The 21366-nt window shown below is 37.9% G+C and overlaps 1 protein-coding gene across 2 annotated transcripts in view; it reads right to left on the reverse strand.

Annotated features, from left to right (window-relative positions):
- Nucleotides 1-21150, reverse strand: part of NDUFS4 (NADH:ubiquinone oxidoreductase subunit S4) — a 108673-nt gene extending 87523 nt beyond the window's left edge. For both annotated transcript variants that reach the window (XM_037022089.2, XM_037022090.2), the window contains exon 1: nt 21008-21150. In XM_037022089.2, the coding sequence (XP_036877984.1) occupies nt 21008-21105 (98 nt within the window). In that variant the 5' untranslated portion in view covers nt 21106-21150. The remainder of the gene's footprint in view (nt 1-21007) is intronic.
- Nucleotides 21151-21366: the final 216 nt, after the last annotated feature.

Consider the following 21366-nt stretch of genomic DNA (forward strand, 5'->3'; position numbering starts at 1 on the left):
TCCTGGAATGCCTGGTTCTGGTGACCAGGGGTGATTACACTCCTGGGCCCCACAGGACACCTTCTATATAAGGCCACTATGTTCAAGACCAGGAGACATAGCTGGCCTACCTAGTACAAAGAAACACAGAGCATCAGATAAAATGAGGAGATAGAGAAATATGTTCCAAATGAAAGAACAAGACAAAACCTCAGAAAAAGAACTAAGCGCAACAAAGATAAGCAATCTGCCTGACAAAGAGTTCAATGTGATGGTCATAAAGATACTCAGTGGACTTGAGGGAAAATGGATGAACTCAGTGAGAACTTCAACAAAGAGATAGGAAATAAAAAACAGAACCAATCAGAACTGAAGAAAACAATAAGTGAAATGAAAAATACTCTAGAGGGAAGGAATAGGAGATTAGAAAATGCAGAGGAATGGATTAGCAATCTGAAGACATGGTAGTGGAAATCATCAAAGCTGAAGGGCAAAAAGAAAAAATAATTTAAGAAAGAAAAAAAGATGGGAGATTAAGAGACTGGGGACAACAGCAAGCATACTAACATTCATAGCATATGGTCACAGAAAGAGAAGAGAGAGAAAGGGGCAGAAAACTGATACGAATAAATAATAGCTGAAAACTACCATAACCTGGTGAAGGAAACAGACATCTATGTCCAGGAAACATAAAAAACCCCAAGCAAGATGAACCCAAGGAGTTCACACCAAGACAAATAATAACTAAAATGTCAAATATTAAAAATAGAGAATCTTAAAAGTAGCAAGAGAAAAGCAAATAAAAACTACAATGAGACAGTACCTCGTACCATTCCAAATTGCTAGTATCCAAAAGACAAGGAATAAGAAGTGTTGGCAAAGATGTGGAGTGAAGGGGACCTCTGCACCATCATGCAGTTGGTTGGAATGTAAACTGGTGCAGCCACTATGAAAAACAGTAAGAACCTTCCTCAAAAATATAAAAACAGGAATGCCATATATCCTATAATTCCACCTATGGATATTTACCCAAAAAAAACCTGAAAATACTAACTTAGAAAGATATAAACACCCTTATACTTTTAGCATTATTATTTATAATAGCCAAAGTATGGAAGCAACCTATGTGTCCATCAACAGATGAATGGATAAAGATATGATGTATATATATATATACAATGGAGTATTAGTCATAAAAAAAGTAATGAAATCTTGCCATCTGCAACAACATGGATGGACCTAGAGGGTGTTATGTTCAGTGAAAAAAGTCAAAGACAAATACTACATGATTTCAGTAATACACAGATTCCATACATAATATGTAGATTTAAAAAAAAATCAAGTGAACAAACAAAAATACAGACACAGACTCAGAGCTAGAGAAGAAACTGGTAATTGCCAGAAGGGAGGGGATTGGAGAAGAGTGAAATAGATAAGGGAATTAAGAGGTACAAACTTCCAGTTATAAAATAAATAAGTTACAGGTATGTAAAATAGAGCATAGAGAATATAGTCAATAATAATGTAATAACTTCATATGGTGACAGATGGTAACTACACTTATTGTGGTGAGTATTTTGTAATGTATATAAAATGCCAAATCACCCTGAAAACAATATAATATTGTATGTCAGATACACTTCATTCAAAAATTAAAATTTTTTAAAGTCTAAAAAAATGAAGCAACACAATGAAAAAAAAATCACTAACTACCACATCCTCTGAAAGAAGTTAAGATTTATTGGTTGGTGGTCTAAATCATTGATTCGATGCATTTTTCTTCCCACTTACGTAGGCAACAAACTGCCATCTTTTTAAATGCCATGATTTTTCAACCAAAGGCATATGTATCCTGAGACCTTTCTCTGTCCTACTTCTAAAATTCTGGTATGTTAATTCCTCCCTTCCTCCTACTACAACTGAGAATCAACCAGCGATCTAGAATTTCATTGTATGAGAAATTTCTTAAAACCATTTTTAGATCCTTTAAAATCTATTCAGATGTGTTAAGTGCAAGAAATATTAGAATTTAGCTTTAAAAATAATTCATCCTAGGATGGCTGGTCCTGGTAAAATGTAGTGAGCACACTCTACCCTATCCGTTCCACTGAAACCACCAACTCTGAAGAGGATATACAGACAGTATCTGAAGACTGAAAAGTAAAGAGCAGGCCGATCAGGGAAGATCACCAGAATTAAGCAGCATTGAGTTTACCATATTTTTTTCCCTCCAGTATCTCTTGCCTGAACTAAATGCAGTTGGAAACCCAAAAGTGAGCAGTTATCCAGGAGAAATACTCTGCATCAAGGAGCTAGAAAGGGAACTAATGGAAATGGACAAGTATGCAAACTGCCCATTTTTTTTTCTTTTTTCTATTCTCTCATGATCCATGTACCAGCCATAGGCAATCCTGTGGAAACCTGCAAGAATGAAAACTCTGAGGGAAGGAAATTTTCCTCTCCATTCACTTAAGTGGTGATTCTTAAAAGGCAGGACCAAAACATATTGCTTTTCTCAATCTCACTCTCTATGTTCTAATGTTGCATAGCACCTAGTATGAGTGCAACTTTAGAAATGCACTACAGAGGAGGGTAACAAGAGCCACAAGTTTCAGGATGGGAACTGAAAAGGGAAGCCCCAGGGAACTGAGTTTTCAGAACATAAGGAAATTAAACTAGAAACCAGTATCAGAAAGATGAGAGGGAATCTCCAAATACATGGAAATCAAACAAAACATCTCTAAATAATCCATGCATCAAAGAGAAAGTCTCAAGGGAAATAAATCATTTTGAACTAAATGAAAACAAAATACAACATACCAAAATCTGTGGGATGAAATTAAAGCAACTCAAAAGAAAACAGATGATGAGAAGACCCTTCTCAACTCTTACTTTTTATGAGTCCAGCATTACCCTAATACCCAATCTAAATACAAATAGTACAAAAAAAAAAAAAACAAACAACTACAGACCAATATCTTTCATAAGCATAGACATAAAAATCTTTAACAAAATATAAGCAGATCAAACACCACAAAATATAAAAAGAATGAAACAGAACCAAGAGGGGTTTATCCCAAAAATGCAAGGCTGGTTCAGTGTTTGATAATCAATCAATAAAACCCACCATATTAGCAATCTAAAGAAGAAAACCACAGAATACATCAACTGATGTAGAAAAGGCACTAAGCAAATATAACATCCATTCGTGAGAAAAACTATTAGCAAACTAGAAGAAGGAAACTTCCTCAATCTAGTAAAGGGAATTTCTACAAAAAAAACTTTAGCTAAAACACATAATGGTGAAAAACTGAGTGCTTTCCTTTAAGATTGGTAAATGGCAAGAATGTTTACTGCCACTACTCTTATTTAACATCCTTCTGGAAACTAAAAAGAAAGAAGAGTGAGAAAGTGGAATGGAAGAAATAATTGCCCCTATTCATAGACTGCATGATCACTCACTTAAAAAATCCCAAAGAATCTACAAAATACTTGAAAAACTAACAAGTGAATTCAACAAGAATACAAAGTCAACACACAAAAATAAGCCCTATTTCTATATACAGCACTGTATAATTAGAAACTGAAATATGTTTCAAAGCTACTTCATATATTTTGAATTAATAAATTCTCATTAAACTCTTCTGAAATACTAATTAGTAGATACTGTGACAGTAAAACAAGATAGAGATGTCTGTTTTGGCTCTAACCAAACTGATTACTGATGAAACCATACCCCATGACTCTTGACTGTAACTCCAGTGCTTTCTCTATTAGATTTTATTACCTAGAGATGTGTTTTCCTTAATAACATAGTAGTCTTTATCCTTGTAAATTACAAAAAATAAATTACCTATTCCTCATTATATGAAGCCAATTAGCTCAGAAACTGAACTTTGAAAAACAATGCTATTTACCACAGCTCTCCAAAATTGAGATACTTAGGCATCTGCACACTCAAAAACTATGAAACACAAACAAAAGAAATCAATAAATAAATGAAGAGATATACCATGTTTATAGACTGGAACACTCAACATGATAAAAATGGCAACTCTCCTTAAATTAATCTATAGATTTACAGCAATACCAATTAAAATCCAAGTTAGATTTTTCATATAGATAAGTTGATTCTGAAATATAGATTGGAAAGGCAAAGGACTAGATTAGCTAAAAAGGTTTTGAAGAAAAAGAATGAAATTGGAAGAATCACAATTACTCAATTAAAATACATTTACCATAAAGCTATAATAATCAAGAGTGTTTGGTATTGGCAAAGGGCTTTAGATCAGGAACAGAATAAAAAAAAAAAAACAGACCCTGATAAATATAGCCAACGGATTGCTGACAAAGGTGCAAGAGGAATTCAATGGAAAAAGGATGATCTACCATAAATAGTGTTGGAACAAGTATACATCCATATGCAAATAATTAACCTCAACTTAAATCTCAAACTTAAATACAAAAATTCACTCAAGATGGATCATAGATTTGAATGTAAAACATGAAATTTCAAAAACTTCAAAAAGATAGGAAAACTCTTCATGGCCTGGGGTTAGGCAGAGGCTTTGGATAATGACAACAAAAGTACAAGCCATTAAAGAAAAAAACTGGTAAACTGGACTTCATCAAAATTAAGAATTTTTACTCTGCGAAACATACTATGCAACAAATGAAAAGAAAACCTACCTTGAGAGTAACTGTTTGCAAACCACATATTTAACAAAGGATTTGTATCCAGACCATTTTAAGAACTCTTAAAGCTCAAACTAGACAACCCAATTTAAAAATGGGCAAAAGGCATGAACAGACACTCCACCAAAGTTCAACTCATTAGCCATTAGGGAAATGCATATTAAAATCACAATGAGTTAGCCATTATGGAAATACAAATCAAAACAACCAGATACCCCTCCACACTCACTAGAATGGTTACAATGTAGATAACAAGTGTTGTGAAGGCTCTAAAGACACTGGAATCCTCATTCATTGCTGGTGGGAAGGTAAAATGGGACAGATACTCTGGAAAAAAAGAGTCTGGCAGTTTCTCAAAAAAGGTAAACAGAGTTACCACAATATCCAGCAATTCAATTCCTTTGCAGAGACCCAAAAGAATGAAAACATATCCACATAAAAACAAGTACATGAATGTTCATAGGTCATTATTCATAACAACCAAAGGCAGAAATGACCGTGATGTCCATCACTAGTGGATAAATGTAGCATGTCCATTCAGCAGAATATTACTCATCAATAAAAAGGAATGAAATACTGATACATGGTACAACTTGAAAACCCTATGCTTAGTAAAAGAAGCCAGTCACAAAAGATCACTTGATTACATTTGTATGAAATATCCAGAGTAGGCAAATCTATACAAAGTAGATCAGTGGTTGCCTTGCACTGGGGGGAAGGGAGTGATGGCTGGTGGGCACAGGGTCTCTCTGTACAGTGACAAAAATGTCCTAAAATGGTTCGGCGGAGCCAAAATGGCGGCATGAGTAGAGCAGTGGAAATCTCCTCGCAAAAACACATAGAGCTATGAAAATATAACAAACAAAATTCTTCCTAAAATAGAGACGAGAGGACACAGGACAACATCCAGACCACATCCACACATGCAAGAACCCAGCGCCTTGCAAAGGGGGTAAGATACAAGCCCCGGCCCGGCGGGACCCGAGTGCCCCTCCCCCCGGCTCCCGGCGGGTGGAAAGAAACCGGAGCGGTTTTTTGTTTTTTTTTGGCGAGTGCTTTTTGGAAGCCTTAAAGGGACAGGGACCCCATTGCTAGGGAGGCAGGGCGGCGGGACCGGTGAGCGGTGCCTGGGACCGGCGACTGAGGACAAAGACAGCGCGTTTTTCCCTACGGGACCGGTGGGCGTGTGCCTGAGACCGGCGCCTGAGGACAGAGGAAATCGCGCGTTTTTCCCCTTTTTTTTTTCTCTTTTGGGCAAGTGCTTTTTGGAAGCCTTAAAGGGATAGGGACCCCATTGCTAGGAAGGCAGGGCGGCGGGACCAGTGAGGGGGTGCCTGGGACCGGCGCCTGAGGACAAAGATTACCGCGTGTTTTTCCCTACGGGACCGGTGGGTGGGTGCCTGAGACCGGCGCATGAGGACAGAGGAAATCGCGCGCTTTCCCCACTTTTTTTTTCTCTTTTTGGCAAGTGCTTTTTGGAAGCCTTAAAGGGACAGGGACCCTGGTGCTAGGGAGGAAGGGCGGTGGGACTGGTGAGCGGGTGCCTGGGACCAGCGCCTGAGGAAAAAGACTATCCTGTGTTTTTCCCTGCGGGACCGGAGGGCGGGTGCATGAGACCGGCGCCTGAGGACGGAGGAAATCGCGCGTTCCCCCCCCACTTTTTTTTTTCCTCTTTTTGTGAGTGCTTTTTGGAAGCCTTAAAGGGACAGGGACCCCAGTGCTAGGGAGGCAGAGCAGCAGGACCGGTGAGAGGGTGCCTGGGACCGGTGCCTAAAGACAAAGAATATCACGCGGTTTTCCCTGCGGGAACGGTGGGCAGGTGCTTTTTGGAAGCCTTGAAGGGACAGGGACCCCGGTGCTAGGGAGGCAGGGCAGCAGGACCAGTGAGCGGGTGCCTGGGAACGGCGCCTGAGGAAAAAAAAAAAAAAAAAATCGCTTGTTTTTTCCTTTTTCTTTTTTTTTTTTCTGTTCCCTCTCTCATTGTTGCTGTTCTTGTTTTGGTATGGAGAGTGCTTTTTGGAAGTCTTAAAGGGGCAGGACAGGACATTTAGACCAGAGGCAGGGAATCTGGGGATCTCTGGGCAGTCTAACCCCCTGGGCAACAGGGAGCACAGAGGACCCTTACGGAGAAAAATAGCCTCCCGGCCACTCCCCCTCCAATGGGGCTCCACCACTTTGGAGGAGCAGCCACAGCCAGGCCACGCCCACAGCAACAGCGGAGATAAACTCTATAGCAAACGGGCAGGTAGCAGAAGCCCTGTGTGTGCACAGCTGACAAGCATAAGCCACTAGAGGTCGCTATTCTCCCAGGAGAGGAAGACCTAAAACCAACAAGAAGGGAAGCTCTTCCAGCGGTCACTCGTACCAGGTCTGCAAACTATCTCTATCACCATGAAAAGGCAAAACTACAGGCAGACAAAGATCACAGAGACAACACCTGAGGAGACAGACCTAACCAGTCCTCCTGAAAAAGAATTCAAAATAAAAATCATGAACATGCTGACAGAGATGCAGAGAAAAATGCAAGAGCAATGGGATGAGATGCAGAGAAAAATGCAAGAGCAATGGGATGAAGTCCGGAGGGAGATCACAGATGTCAGGAAGGAGATCACAGAAGTGAAACAATCCCTGGAAGGATTTATAAGCAGAATGGATAAGATGCAAGAGGCTATTGAAGGAATAGAAGACAGAGAGCAGGAACGTATAGAAGCTGACATAGAGAGAGATAAAAGGATCTCCAGGAATGAAACAACACTAAGAGAACTATGTGACCAAACCAAAAGGAACAATATTCGTATTTTAGGGGTACCAGAAAAAGAAGAAAGAAGAAAAGGGATAGAAAGTCTCTTTGAAGAACTAATTGCTGAAAACTTCCCCAAACTCGAGGAGGAAATAATCGAACAAACCATGGAACTACACAGAACCCCCAACAGAAAGGATCCAAGGAGGACAACACCAAGACACATAATAATTAAAATGGCAAGGATCAAGGACAAGGAAAGAGTTTTAAAGGCAGCTAGAGAGAAAAAGGTCACCTATAAAGGAAAACCCATCAGGCTAACATCAGACTTCTCGACAGAAACCCTACAGGCCAGAAGAGAATGGCATGATATACATAATGCAATGGAACAGAAGGGCCTTGAACCAAGGATACTGTATCCAGCACGACTATCATTTAAATATGATGGCCGGATTAAACAATTCCCAGACAAGCAAAAGCTGAGGGATTCCCACAAACCACTTCTACAGGGCATCCTACAGGGACTGCTCTAGATGGGAGCACTCCTAAAAAGAGCACAGAACAAAACACACAACATATGAAGAATGAAGGAGGAGGAATAAGAAGGGAGAGAAGAAAAGAATCTCCAGACAGTGCATATAACAGCTCAATAAGCAAGCTGAGTTAGGCAGTAAGATACTAAAGAAGCTAACCTTGAACCTTTGGTAACCACGAATCTAAAGCCTGCAATGGCAATAAGTACATATCTCTCAATAGTCACCCTAAATGTAAATGGACTTAATGCACCAATCAAAACACACAGAGTAATAGAATGGATAAAAAAGCAAGACCCATCTATATGCTGCTTACAAGAAACTCACCTCAAACCTAAAGACAAGCATAGACTAAAAGCCAACGGATGGAAAAATATATTTCAGGCAAACAACAGTGAGAAGAAAGCAGTGGTTGCAGTACTAATATCAGACAAAATAGACTGCAAAACAAAGAAAGTAACAAGAGATAAAGAAGGACACTACATAATGATAAAGGGCTCAGTCCAACAAGAGGATATAACCATTCTAAATATATATGCACCCAATACAGGAGAACCAGCATATGTGAAGCAAATACTAACAGAACTAAAGAGGGAAATAGACTGCAATGCATTCATTGTAGGAGACTTCAACACACCACTCACCCCAAAGGATAGATCCACTGGGCAGAAAATAAGTAAAGACACACAGGCACTGAACAACACACTAGAACAGATGGACCTAATAGACATCTATAGAACTCTATATCCAAAAGCAACAGGATATACATTCTTCTCAAGTGCACATGGAACATTCTCCAGAATAGACCACATACTACCTCACAAAAAGAGCCTTAGTAAATTCCAAAATATTGAAATTCTACCAACCAATTTTTCAGACCACAAAGGTATGAAAGTAGAAATAAATTCTACAAAGAAAACAAAAAGGCTCACAAACACATGGAGGCTTAACAACATGCTACTAAATAATCAATGGATCAATGAACAAATCAAAATAGAGATCAAGGAATATGTAGAAACAAATGACAACAACAACACAAAGCCCCAACTTCTGTGGGACGCAGTGAAAGCAGTCTTAAGAGGAAAGTATATAGCAATCCAGGCACACTTGAAGAAGGAAGAACAATCCCAAATGAATAGTCTAACATCACAATTATCGAAACTGGAAAAAGAAGAACAAATGAGGCCTAAAGTCAGCAGAAAGAGGGACATAATAAAGATCAGAGAGGAAATAAACAAAATTGAGAAGAATAACACAATAGCAAAAATCAACGAAACCAAGAGCTGGTTCTTTGATAGAATAAACAAAATAGATAAGCCTCTAGCCCAACTTATTAAGAGAAAAAGAGAATCAACACAAATCAACAGAATCAGAAATGAGAATGGAAAAATCACGACAGACTCCACAGAAATACAAAGAATTACTAAAGACTACTATGAAAACCTATAAGCCAACAAGCTGGAAAACCTAGAAGAAATAGACAACTTCCTAGAAAAATACAACCTCCCAAGACTGACCAAGGAAGAAACAAAAAAGTTAAACAAACCAATTACGAGCAAAGAAATTGAAACGGTAATCAAAAAACTACCCAGGAACAAAACCCCGGGGCCAGATAGATTTACCTCGGAATTTTATCAGACACACAGAGAAGACATAATACCCATTCTCCTTTAAGTGTTCCAAAAAATAGAAGAAGAGGGAATACTCCCAAACTCATTCTATGAAGCCAACATCACCCTAATACCAAAACCAGGCAAAGAACCCACCAAAAAATAAAATTACAGACCAATATCCCTGATGAATGTAGATGCAAAAATATTCAATAAAATATTAGCAAACAGAATTCACCAGTATATCAAAAGGATCATACACCATGACCAAGTGGGATTCATCCCAGGGATGCAAGGATGGTACAACATTCGAAAATCCATCAACATCATCCACCACATCAACAAAAAGAAAGACAAAAACCACATGATCATCTCAATAGATGCTGAAAAAGCATTTGACAAAATTCAACATCCATTCATGATAAAAACTCTCAGCAAAATTGGAATAGAGGGCAAGTACCTCAACATAATAAAGGCCATATATGATAGACCCACAGCCAGCATTATACTGAACAGCGAGAAGCTGAAAGCATTTCCTCTGAGATTGGGAACCAGACAGGGATGCCCACTCTCCCCACTGTTATTTAACATAGTACTGGAGGTCCTAGCCACGGCAATCAGACAAAACAAAGAAATACAAGGAATCCAGATTGGTAAAGAAGAAGTTAAACTGTCACTATTTGCAGATGATATGATACTGTACATAAAAAACCCTAAAGACTCCACTCCAAAACTACTAGAACTGATACCAGAATACAGCAAAGTTGCAGGATACAAAATTAACTCACAGAAATCTGTAGCTTTCCTATACACTAACAATGAATCAATAGAAAGAGAAATCAGGAAAACAATTCCATTCACCATTGCATCAAAAAGGATAAAATACCTAGGAATAAACCTAACCAAAGAAGTGAAAGACTTATACTCTGAAAACTACAAGTCACTCTTAAGAGAAATTAAAGGGGACACTATTAAATGGAAACTCATCCCATGCTCATGGCTAGGAAGAATTAATATTGTCAAAATGGACATCCTGCCCAAAGCAATATACAGATTTGATGCAATCCCTCTCAAATTACCAGCAACATTCTTCAATGAATTGGAACAAATAATTCAAAAATTCATATGGAAACACCAAAGACCCCGAACAGCCAAAGCAATCCTGAAAAAGAAGAAAAAAGTAGGGAGGATCTCACTTCCCAACTTCAAGCTCTACTACAAAGCCATAGTAATCAAGACAATTTGGTACTGGCACAAGAACAGAGCCACAGACCAGTGGAACAGATTAGAGACTCCAGACATTAACCCAAACAAATATGGTCAATTAATATTTGATAAAGGAGCCAAGGACATACAATGGCAAAATGACAGTCTCTTCAACAGATGGTGTTGGCAAAACTGGACAGCTACATGTAGGAGAATGAAACTGGACCACTGTCTAACCCCATATACAAAGGTAAACTCTAAATGGATCAAAGACCTGAATGTAACTCATGAAACCATTAAACTCTTGGAAAAAAACATAGGCAAAAACCTCTTAGCCATAAACATGAGTGACCTCTTCTTGAACATATCTCCCCGGGCAAGGAAAACAACAGCAAAAATGAGCAAGTGGGACTACATTAAGCTGAAAAGCTTCTGTACAGCGAAAGACACCATCAATAGAACAAAAAGGAACCCTACAGTATGGGAAAATATATTTGAAAATGACAGATCCGATAAAGGCTTGACATCCAGAATATATAAAGAGCTCACACGCCTCAACAAACAAAAAACAAATAACCCAATTAAAAAATGGGCAGAGGAACTGAACAGACAGTTCTCCAAAAAAGAAATACAGATGGCCAAGAGACACATGAAAAGATGCTCCACATCGCTAATTATCAGAGAAATGCAATTAAAACTACAATGAGGTATATCACCTCACACCAATAAGGATAGCTGCCATCCAAAAGACAAACAACAACAAATGTTGGCGAGGCTGTGGAGAAAGGGGAACCCTCCTACACTGCTGGTGGGAATGTAAATTAGTTCAACCATTGTGGAAAGCAGTTTGGAGGTTCATCAAAATGCTCAAAACAGACCTACCATTTGACCCAGGAATTCCACTCCTACGAATTTACCCTAAGAACGCAGCAATCAAGTTTGATAAAGACAGATGCACCCCTATGTTTATCGCAGCACTATTTATAATAGCCAAGAATTGGAAGCAACCTAAATGTCCATAGGTAGATGAATGGATAAAGAAGATGTGGTACATATACACAATACTACTCAGCCATAAGAAGTGGAAGAATCCAACCATTTGCAGCAACATGGATGGAGCTGGAGAGTATTATGCTCAGTGAAATAAGCCAAGCGGAGAAAGAGAAATACCAAATGATTTCACTCATCTGAGGAGTATAAGAACAAAGGAAAAACTGAAGGAACAAAATAGCAGCGGAATTACAGAACCCAAAAATGGACTAACAGGTACCAAAGGGAAAGGAACTGGGGAGGATGGGTGGGCAGGGAGGGATAAGGGGGGGGGGGGAAGAAGAAGGACGGTATTAAGATTAGCATCATGGGGGGGAGGGAGAAAGGGGAGGGTGGGCTGCACAACACAGAGAGGACAAGTAGGGATTCTACAACATTTTGCTAAGCTGATGGACAGTAACCATAATGTGGTTGTTAGGGGGGACCTGATATAGGGGAGAGCATAGTAAACATAGTACTCTTCATGTAAGTGTAGATTAAAGATTAAAAAAAAGAAAGAAAGAAAGAAAGAAAGAAAAGGGGGATTACTCCTTGATAGGATAAAACTATTGGTAAATCAAAGATCAACGCATGCTTTAAATATCCTTAATGTTGATCACTTAAAGGGTGTCAGATGATCAGCTATGGAGGTACTCTTTTCTGATAATATTCCTTTCTCTTAATAAAAAAAAAAAAAGCAGTCCCTGTGTGCTGACTTCCAATGAGTTCTGCACAGTGGTATAGAGGGCATGTCAAAGTGTGGGCAAAGGGTGTGTTTGTTTCTATGCAGAAGATCAAGGCCTAGCTTGGATACCCAGAAAATAAACTAAGATACAATATGAGGAGGAGCTTCCGGTATCAGCACTCTCTGGAGGACTCGTGCTGGGGGATGATCATCAAAAAGCCTCCACAGGGATCCGGGCGATGCTGCGGTCGTGGCTGCGTCCACCCCACCATTTCCTGGACTTGCCATTGGAATGAGGAGGGAGATGTCTAGGCTGGCATGTGCATACAGTGAGATAACAAATTTGACCGGATCTGTACTGTTGGAACTCAACCAGGAGTTGGGAGGGGTGCAAGTTGTAGCACTCCAAAATCTTATGACTATAGACTATCTACGCTTAAAAGGACATATGGGAGGTGAACAGATCCCAGAAATGGGCTGCTTTGTCTGATTTCTCTCAGACTGTTCAAGTACAGTTGGACAATATCCATCATATCACAGACAAATTTTCACAAATGCCTAGGGTGCCTAAATGGTTTTCTTGGCTTCACTGGAGATGGATGGTAATTACAGATTTGCTTTGTTTATGTCACCATATTCCTATTATGTTAATATGTGTGTACAAATTAGTTAGTAGTTTAAAACCTATACATACTTAAGATACTCTAAAAGAAGATATGTCAAAGAAATAATCAATCCTCCCATGTTTTCTTCCATATGCTACCTCTATAGCTTTTCTTCTTCCTTCCTAATTACAACCCTTAAATAGAATTCGTGCCTCAGATCGAATTTACCGAGTATCATACTTCCTCCAGGTGGTAAAGATACCTCAAGACAAGTGCTGGGCATAGAAGCCACAGGGCATAAATCTGCAAAGAAGTAAAAAGCTAACCTTTTCAAACAATATGGCTTCTCTCTCACTTACCAACTTTACATTTCCCTGTATGGCCCTGGAAGATGACTGGCTAGCCAGAGACGGGTAAAATTCCTCAAGGGAGGAACAACCTTAGACAGGCACAGTCGCAGGGGGGCCATCAGGTGAGAAATTGGGGATCAACAGAGGTGAGGCTCAGAACCTCATCCCCCCTGCTTTGAGAGAAATCTTCTGCATCCGTGGATGGTTTATTGCCTTTGTCTAGCTTGGATTAACACATAGTCTACAGGCACACACCTGATCATCTACAATTGCTCTCCTACAACACTCAACTATGTTTTCTACCTTTATCTTGCATCTACCTACCACTTCAGCATTTTATTAAAAATAAAAATAATAATAATAATAAAGGGAGAAATGTGGGATCAACATATAAATCAAGTATAAAAATCAAATGAATATTCATATTTGACCTGATTGTTTATAGTTCATAATGCGTGATCAAAACCGAAAGTTTCTGTGATGAATGCCCTTGTACTGTTCACCATGTAAGAATTTATTCACTATGTAAGAATTCGTTCACTATGTAAGAACTTGTTCGTTATGCTTCAGAAGATTGGAGACTGACGAGAGTTAGGCTTGAGATGGATTAATGATTGTACATTGAGCATTGACCCCCCTATACTGAATTTTATTGTTGTTAACAACCATTTGATCAATAAATATGAGAGATGCCCTCTCAAAAAAAAAAAAAAAAAAAGTCCTAAAATTGACTGTGAATATACTAAAAACCATCAAATTGTGTACTTCATATGAATGAATCCTGTAGCATATTAATTACACCTCAATAAAGTTGTTATTTAAAAAGCCTATAATGAAATACCATTATATAAATATTAAAATGGCTAAACTAAAAACACTGACAATACCAATGCTAATGAGGCTGCAAAGCAACTAAACTTTCATACATTGCTGCTGGAAAAGCAAAATGGTACAACATTCTGGACACAGTTTGGCAATATCTTACAAAGTTAAATCTATTACCTATGACCCAGGAATCCCACTCGTGGGTATCTACCATACAGAAATGAAATCAGGTTCACACAAAATCCTGTAAACAAATGTTCATTGCAGCTCTATAACTCCCAAAAATTCAAATATCCTTCACGTAGTGAATGGATAAACAAACATCCATATAATGGAATGCTACTTAGCAATAAAAAGGAACTGAACTATTGATATATACAACAACTTGGATGAATCTCAAAGGCATTACGCTAAATGAAAGAAAACAATCTTTGCAAGGTTATACACTGTATGATTACAGTGTATTACAGTCTCTAAATTGCAAAACTGTGGAAATGAAGAAAAGACAACTGTTGACAGTATTACAGGGGTCAGGAGGGATAATAGGAGGGAGTCTTCTGGGGTAATGAAGTCTTTGGTATTCTGTACCTCATTACTGTAGTGGTTACACAAATCTATATATGTTTTACAATTCTAAAAACTATTTACCAAAAGGAAAAAAATTAATTTTTCTTTATAATTTCAAAAATAAAAATTTTTTAAATCCAAACTAGAGTTAACTTTTTAAATTTAATTTCAACTCACTAAGCTATCACTTCTGATAATCTCATTTCATTAAAACTACAGTACATCGTTCAAAGAAAGATACTGCCAAAATGGAATACACACTAAAGAGCACCAAGAGGTAGTAAAGTATAAAGTATTAGGACATCTGGTCATTAATAAAGGGTAAACAGGACATTCTAAGCCTGGAGCACAAACTCGGAGACAGAATGTGTGATGATAAATGTCTTCAATTATCTGAAAGACTGACATGCACAGAGGTAAAAATTTTTCTGTACAGTATCAGAGGGAAACATTATTTATCAATGAGTCTAAAAGTATAGAGGGTTTTCTAGGGCAACAGAAATTCACCATATATCTCAACTGCTAGATTATCAACAAGCACAAAGTTCTAGAGATTCTTGCATTAAAGATCACCCTACAGTGTCCTTCCAACTCAAACATTATATGAATCTATGAACTACAACTTCCAGAGTTAACCTTCCAATGTAGAAGGCTTTAAACATCTAAAAAAGTTTCTCTTCCTGCCAAAATATCACCTTTCATTATACAGAAAGTATTGTAAAGCACTTCAAGTTCCAAAGTTTTTTAAAAACTAAATACAAAATCTTAACAAAAGCCATATTGAGACCTATTTTATTTCTCCAAATCTCATTTGTACCAAGGATATTAAAATTAAATTCAAATTGGTCTATTAAATCTCATTGTATTAGACTTAAAAGACAAAATTTATAAATATAAATTTCATGTAGATTTCTATAAGTATATTGAAGAAATCTCTTGAAAAAGAAGTGCTCTTTCCACACAGAGTGGTAGTCCTCAAAAGAGCCAAAACATCTGTATTCACTTTAAAGCTCATCAAGACAGACTGACATTTTTAGAAGCATATGGCTTAATGAATAGTCATCTAGAACAGGATCTTTTGTCTAGTAAACCCTATTCAAGGACCATGTACTTACGGAGTGTCTGAATAAAGGAAAGAACATGTTTTTGAGTCCTAGAAAACACAAAGAAATAAACTCTTCATCTAGCTTTGCTAAGGATATAGCAAAACACATTACAAAAGCAGCCAGATCATTACTCTCAGAGACAGTGCTCTCAACATGAGACGATTCTAAGATATCACTGAAACAAAAGAACTCTAGAAAAGAATGAAACTTTCTTAGGGAACTATATCCAGCCAAAGACCACTTCTCTATTTCCATTTTAAAGGATAAAACACTTTCTTCTTAAAACTCTGAAGGGCAGAGTTCAACAGCTGCTCTATATTAAACCTGAGCCCTTCCAAAAGGAAGAACAAGAGTCTCTAGAGAGTGAATAACATGGCCTGCTTTCTCCAAAATTATCAAAATGCCTGTTTTACCTCAAAGGAAAATTTCTCCAAGAAAAAGCCTCTATTCAATGCATGGGTGAAATGTATAAAACTCAGTGTAGTTTAGGAAAATACGCAAAAATGGAAGCATTTTTGTTTGTTTCTGGACATCGCCAACCCTCCTGCAAGGAAAAATGCATTTTGAAATCTTTCAAAATACAGCATGGAAACTACTAAAAACAAACAAACAAACAAACAAACAAAAAACAGTAGTGTTCAGCCCTAGCTTTCCCATTGTAATCACTGTAGAGACAAGCCATACCCTAAATTTACTGAACCACTGTACACTTGGACCAAGGTATCTCAAATATTTATGTACACAACAGGTGATTTTGATGCACAGCAAGGGTTTAAAAAACCACCAAACTGGATCATGATCCCACAAAGGAAAAGTTAAGTCTAGTGAGGTAAAGGCAACAAGAAAAGGTCACATAAGAGCAACTAACTAGTTCTAAAGAACCTGAGTTTATATTCACCTATCAAAATACTCAATAATATCAAGAGAAAGAGAATTTGTAACAGGAATTCTAAATTGGTCTCATGCCACTACCTAAAGGAAAAAGAATTAGAATAGTTTAATAAAATATCCAAACATCTATGTGAAAGTCATGAAGAATTTGGCCACTGCATAATTCAGGTACAATAAGGCTCCATCAGGGTTTTGGGACTCTGCAAACTAAAGAAAAGTTGTAACACAAGTTCATGTATTACATGTAATTATGTGTCAACCTTAAAAAAGCTCAAAGGCTTTAATTACAACAAAGTAAATTCTGACTGTCAGAGCTTCATTAAACCTGCTTTCTTCTACCCAAAATTCTAACAGGTTTAGTTGCTTCGTATTCAAACCCCAAAGTGCTAAAGGGAAGCAGACCCGTGAAAGAAGGATACAAAAACACTATTAAGCAGACGCAAGAAATCAGAAAGCATAGCAGATACCTGATAGCTCATATAGTACATACATTATATGCATTTTGTTTAAAAGGATAAGAAAGTGTAAGACCTATAGACAGTCTCTCACCAAAAATACTTACAAAATTTAGGGAAAAATTTCTTACAACAAAAAAAAGAAAAAATTTAATTCCTCAATTGGAGACTCACTGTACAAAAAGAATAGTGGAATGAAAGTAAAGAGCATCAGTCTCTTAAACAAAGAAAAATCCTTGCTAAAAGGAAAAGAACTGAGAGAGGAAAACACTGAGGTTTTCACTTACTATTTATTAGACATAATATTCCCAAATGCAGAAGTTAATATTCCTTTACACTGCTAAATCAGACTACTTCCTGGTAATGTGAACTTAAAAATCTGTTTCCTAATCTGAAAAATTAGAAGACACCTGATTTCATAGGATTACTGTGAAAATACATAAGATAAAGTATTACGTAAAGTCCCTGGCACAGTGGCTAATACACAGTGAGAAATAAATGTTAGCCGCTATTATTAATTTTTGCTCAGAATAAACACCATAAAAACATTTCTCAACTTTCACCAATGTAATTTTGAAGCTTCTCCTTTTGAAACTGTTTTGTATTGATCCCACACTGAGACCTCTTCTAAAATGTATCACACAGAAATCAAGTTGCTTCATCTTTCTTGATGAAGCTCCATAAATTAAAAATAACTGCTAAGAACTTGTAAAGTAGCTGGCAGAAAGCAAGTCTAATAATCACATTTAGTTACTATTATTCCAAAAAGGCTCTCAATGTTCCATAAGCACCCTTTCCCAAATAAATTAATTTCCTCCTCTTTTTTTAATTTGAATACAAAGGAGGTGTCAGGACACTCATCAAGGAAATGTAAGAGTAAAAAAAAATATCTATTTATAAGACAGTAAGTTCAGGAAATTTGACTTTGATATGTTCCAAAGATAGCAAAAGTAGCCGTCCTTCAGAGTGGACTTTGTTTATACAGTTTATCTGAAGCCAATGTGAAGGTTTAAATGTCCTACACATTTCTCCAATTTGGATTTAGACAATTTCCCAGCAAGGTTTAGTATACCCAGAACTCTTGTCAACGTTAGGACCTCTTACTCATTTGGAGGTTCTTACAGACTCATAATTTCATACTGGCTCATCTAATGCTGCAAAAGGAAATAGAGCAACACAACTGTGCCAGAGATTGGAGCACAAAATAGGCCTCACAAAAAGGTCTCTTAGTCCCCACCACAGTCATTAATTAACAGTTTGCAGACCCTAAGGAGCTATTACATTTGAGGTCAACACAAAACTCAGTCCAAACAAGGAACTGATGAAATAAGGCTAGATGAGATAAATGAACAGGTTAAAGAAAGCAAAACCAAAACCCACTGCATCCACTGCCCTAAATCCTAAGCATCGCTCTTTTGAAAGAGAGTCATCTGCTCTGGTTTTTAGATTAATATCCTAAATAGTTAACCTACCCTGGACAATCCCTTATTAGGCCATTTATCCAGGTTTCCCCCACACCATTCAGTACAGGGAAATGAGAAGCATGTATAAACCAAGACTCTAGAGCCCAAACTCTAACTAGGTCAGCTGAATCACCTACACTGTTTAAATAATTATTTTCTATGTATACAGTGCTGAATTTTTTGGTTTGCTCATTTGTTTTTTTACTGATATACTATAGTTAAATTCATATAAGTTAATGTAGTAATTAACTACCTCTTTCTAGATAGTTACTTTTCTTCAATATTTATATTTGTTCACTTCTCCCTTTCTTACCAGGTACCTTACTGATTCTACTGTCCCTCATTTTACTCAAGTGATGTGAAATGTTTCATCATTTGTAAAAGCTTTGTAAATATTACAACAAACTGAATTTCAGATGTAGATTCCCCCATTAACTGGTTATCTTTCCACACTCAGCTCTTTCATAAAGATCTTCATTACTCTCAAATCGAGAGTGCTTAAGAGGAAAAGCAAATAATACGTAAGGAACAAGTGCCATAAATTTCCCGCAAGGTGATGAATGCCCTAAGTACTTCAGATTAAAAGTGGTATAGAAAGCAAACATGTCATGTGACTTGTGTTTAGATTTATTTTCCTTGGTTTTTAAGTTTTTTGTGAAACAAAGGTCATCTTACATGATTTGAAGTTTTATTTTCAAATGTCGTCTAACATTTACAAGCTGACTCTTTAAATTTGCCTTAGTGATACTAATTATCATCAAAGTTTCCCAAAACTAGTGTCTTAACTTCAACTACCTTAACTGTGGAAAAAATGGTTGTGACTTAAGCTTAGATATACAGTCATGTTTTGATCAGCCACGCATCTGTGGGTGCTTCAAGTTTGTTTTCAGTTCTGGGGCTACTGTGAATACATTATTATTTGGGAATGCAAAATTAATCTCCATAATGTCTAGGAGAACAAGAACTTGGGTGTCACCTCTACCCTAGCCCTAAGTCAACCAATGGAGTAACTGACCTTAGAAATACTTTGCATTCAAGTTCCCCATATGTAGAACAGTTAACTACAAACTTACCTTTCCCCCATCTTAGTATCTTATTTTTCAATGACTCTATAGGATGTACTTATTTCTCTACTTTCACCTTCAAGCAGTTTCATTAGCCACTGATAACCAGGACATTCTCATCTTTCCAACCACTCACTATTTAAAAATCTTAATAAAACTTAGCTCCAAAAATCCTTTCAATTAATCCTAGTTCTAACAATCTTCATTCCCTTTACATTCATTTAATATAACACTATATTAACAAGCATTTGACTAGATCATGTTTTCAACTTTTAACTACTCCCATTCCTTCCAGTCTTTTCACATCGGTCCATCCAGTCTTTCCATCACTGTTCTAAGTAAGCACTTAATGTAGTCTCCAGAGCACATAGACGACACTCAATATAAAACCTGGTTTATACTTACACTAACAAGCTGTGAGAAAAACTATAAAACACAATTCACAGAATAAAATGCTCATTGTGTGTATGCTGTTGTGTTAGTACTATAATAAAGACAGGAAAAATAAAAATTCGGAAAAACAGGAAAATGGAAGATTAAGTAATGCAGTAAAAAAAAAAATCATCACAAAAAATGCTTCCAGGCAAAACAACAATAATCTCTGAATTACTGTGGAGCTTTAATAAAATTGTGGATGGGAAACTTCCCGGAATTACTACCAACCTTTTAAAAACCACCTTCCAATATTACTAGCAGCGATTATTTTTTACTAACGTTGAATTCCAACCAAGTTCTCCTCCCAAGAAGACCGAAGAAAACAATACTTCTGTTCAGAAAACCAGTCAATACCACGTAAAGCCGAGGAAGCTAGAGAGGATTTAACCCTCCAGAAAGGACTGGAGTGATGGGCAAACAGGTGAAAAACGGAGGGGAGCAGGAAGTGGAGACAAAAATCAGGGGACTCCTCCCTTGTCGGGGGCTAGTGCCCCACCCGACCGACCCTCTCCACAGCAAGAGGTGAGAAGTTTCCAGGAAACCAGAGGTCCTCCCACCCGTGCCCCCGACCCCGCATTCATCCCCCCACACCCCCGGCCTGGCCGCGGCCCTGGACCGCAGTTACCCCCGAAGCCGCCGGTTCTGTCCCGAGAGAGGGTCAGCAGAGGACGCCTTCCCCGAGGCCTTCTCCGGGACCCCGCCATCACAGACCTCCGCAAAAGTGGAGAGACCTGAGAAGCTTGGAGAAGAAGCCTGACAATTCTGTTACCTGGTTGGAACCCTGGAAACGGGAATGGCAGCTACAGGCACTGCGCTTCTCCCCAAGAAAGCTCGCCTCAACGCCACTGACATTGAGACCGCCGCCATCTTGCTGCAGGCAAACACCAGGACGGATCACCGCAAGGGACAAACTTCCTTCGTTCTCAAGCTAGTGTAACCGCGATGTAACAGACTGGGTTTTTTTGTTCATTTCATTTTTGTTTGATGTTTTGTTAAACACTTGAGCTTAGAAAAGTGGGGAAAGCTTTAGTTAAAGGAAGGAAAATGAATGGGAGAAAAAAAATGCAGAAGTGCGTTAAGTGTCAATACAACCACCGTAAAGTGTAATCCATGGTGTTAGGACTATTT

Source organism: Manis javanica, chromosome 1, assembly GCF_040802235.1.
Source record: "Manis javanica isolate MJ-LG chromosome 1, MJ_LKY, whole genome shotgun sequence".
NCBI lineage: Eukaryota > Metazoa > Chordata > Mammalia > Pholidota > Manidae > Manis > Manis javanica.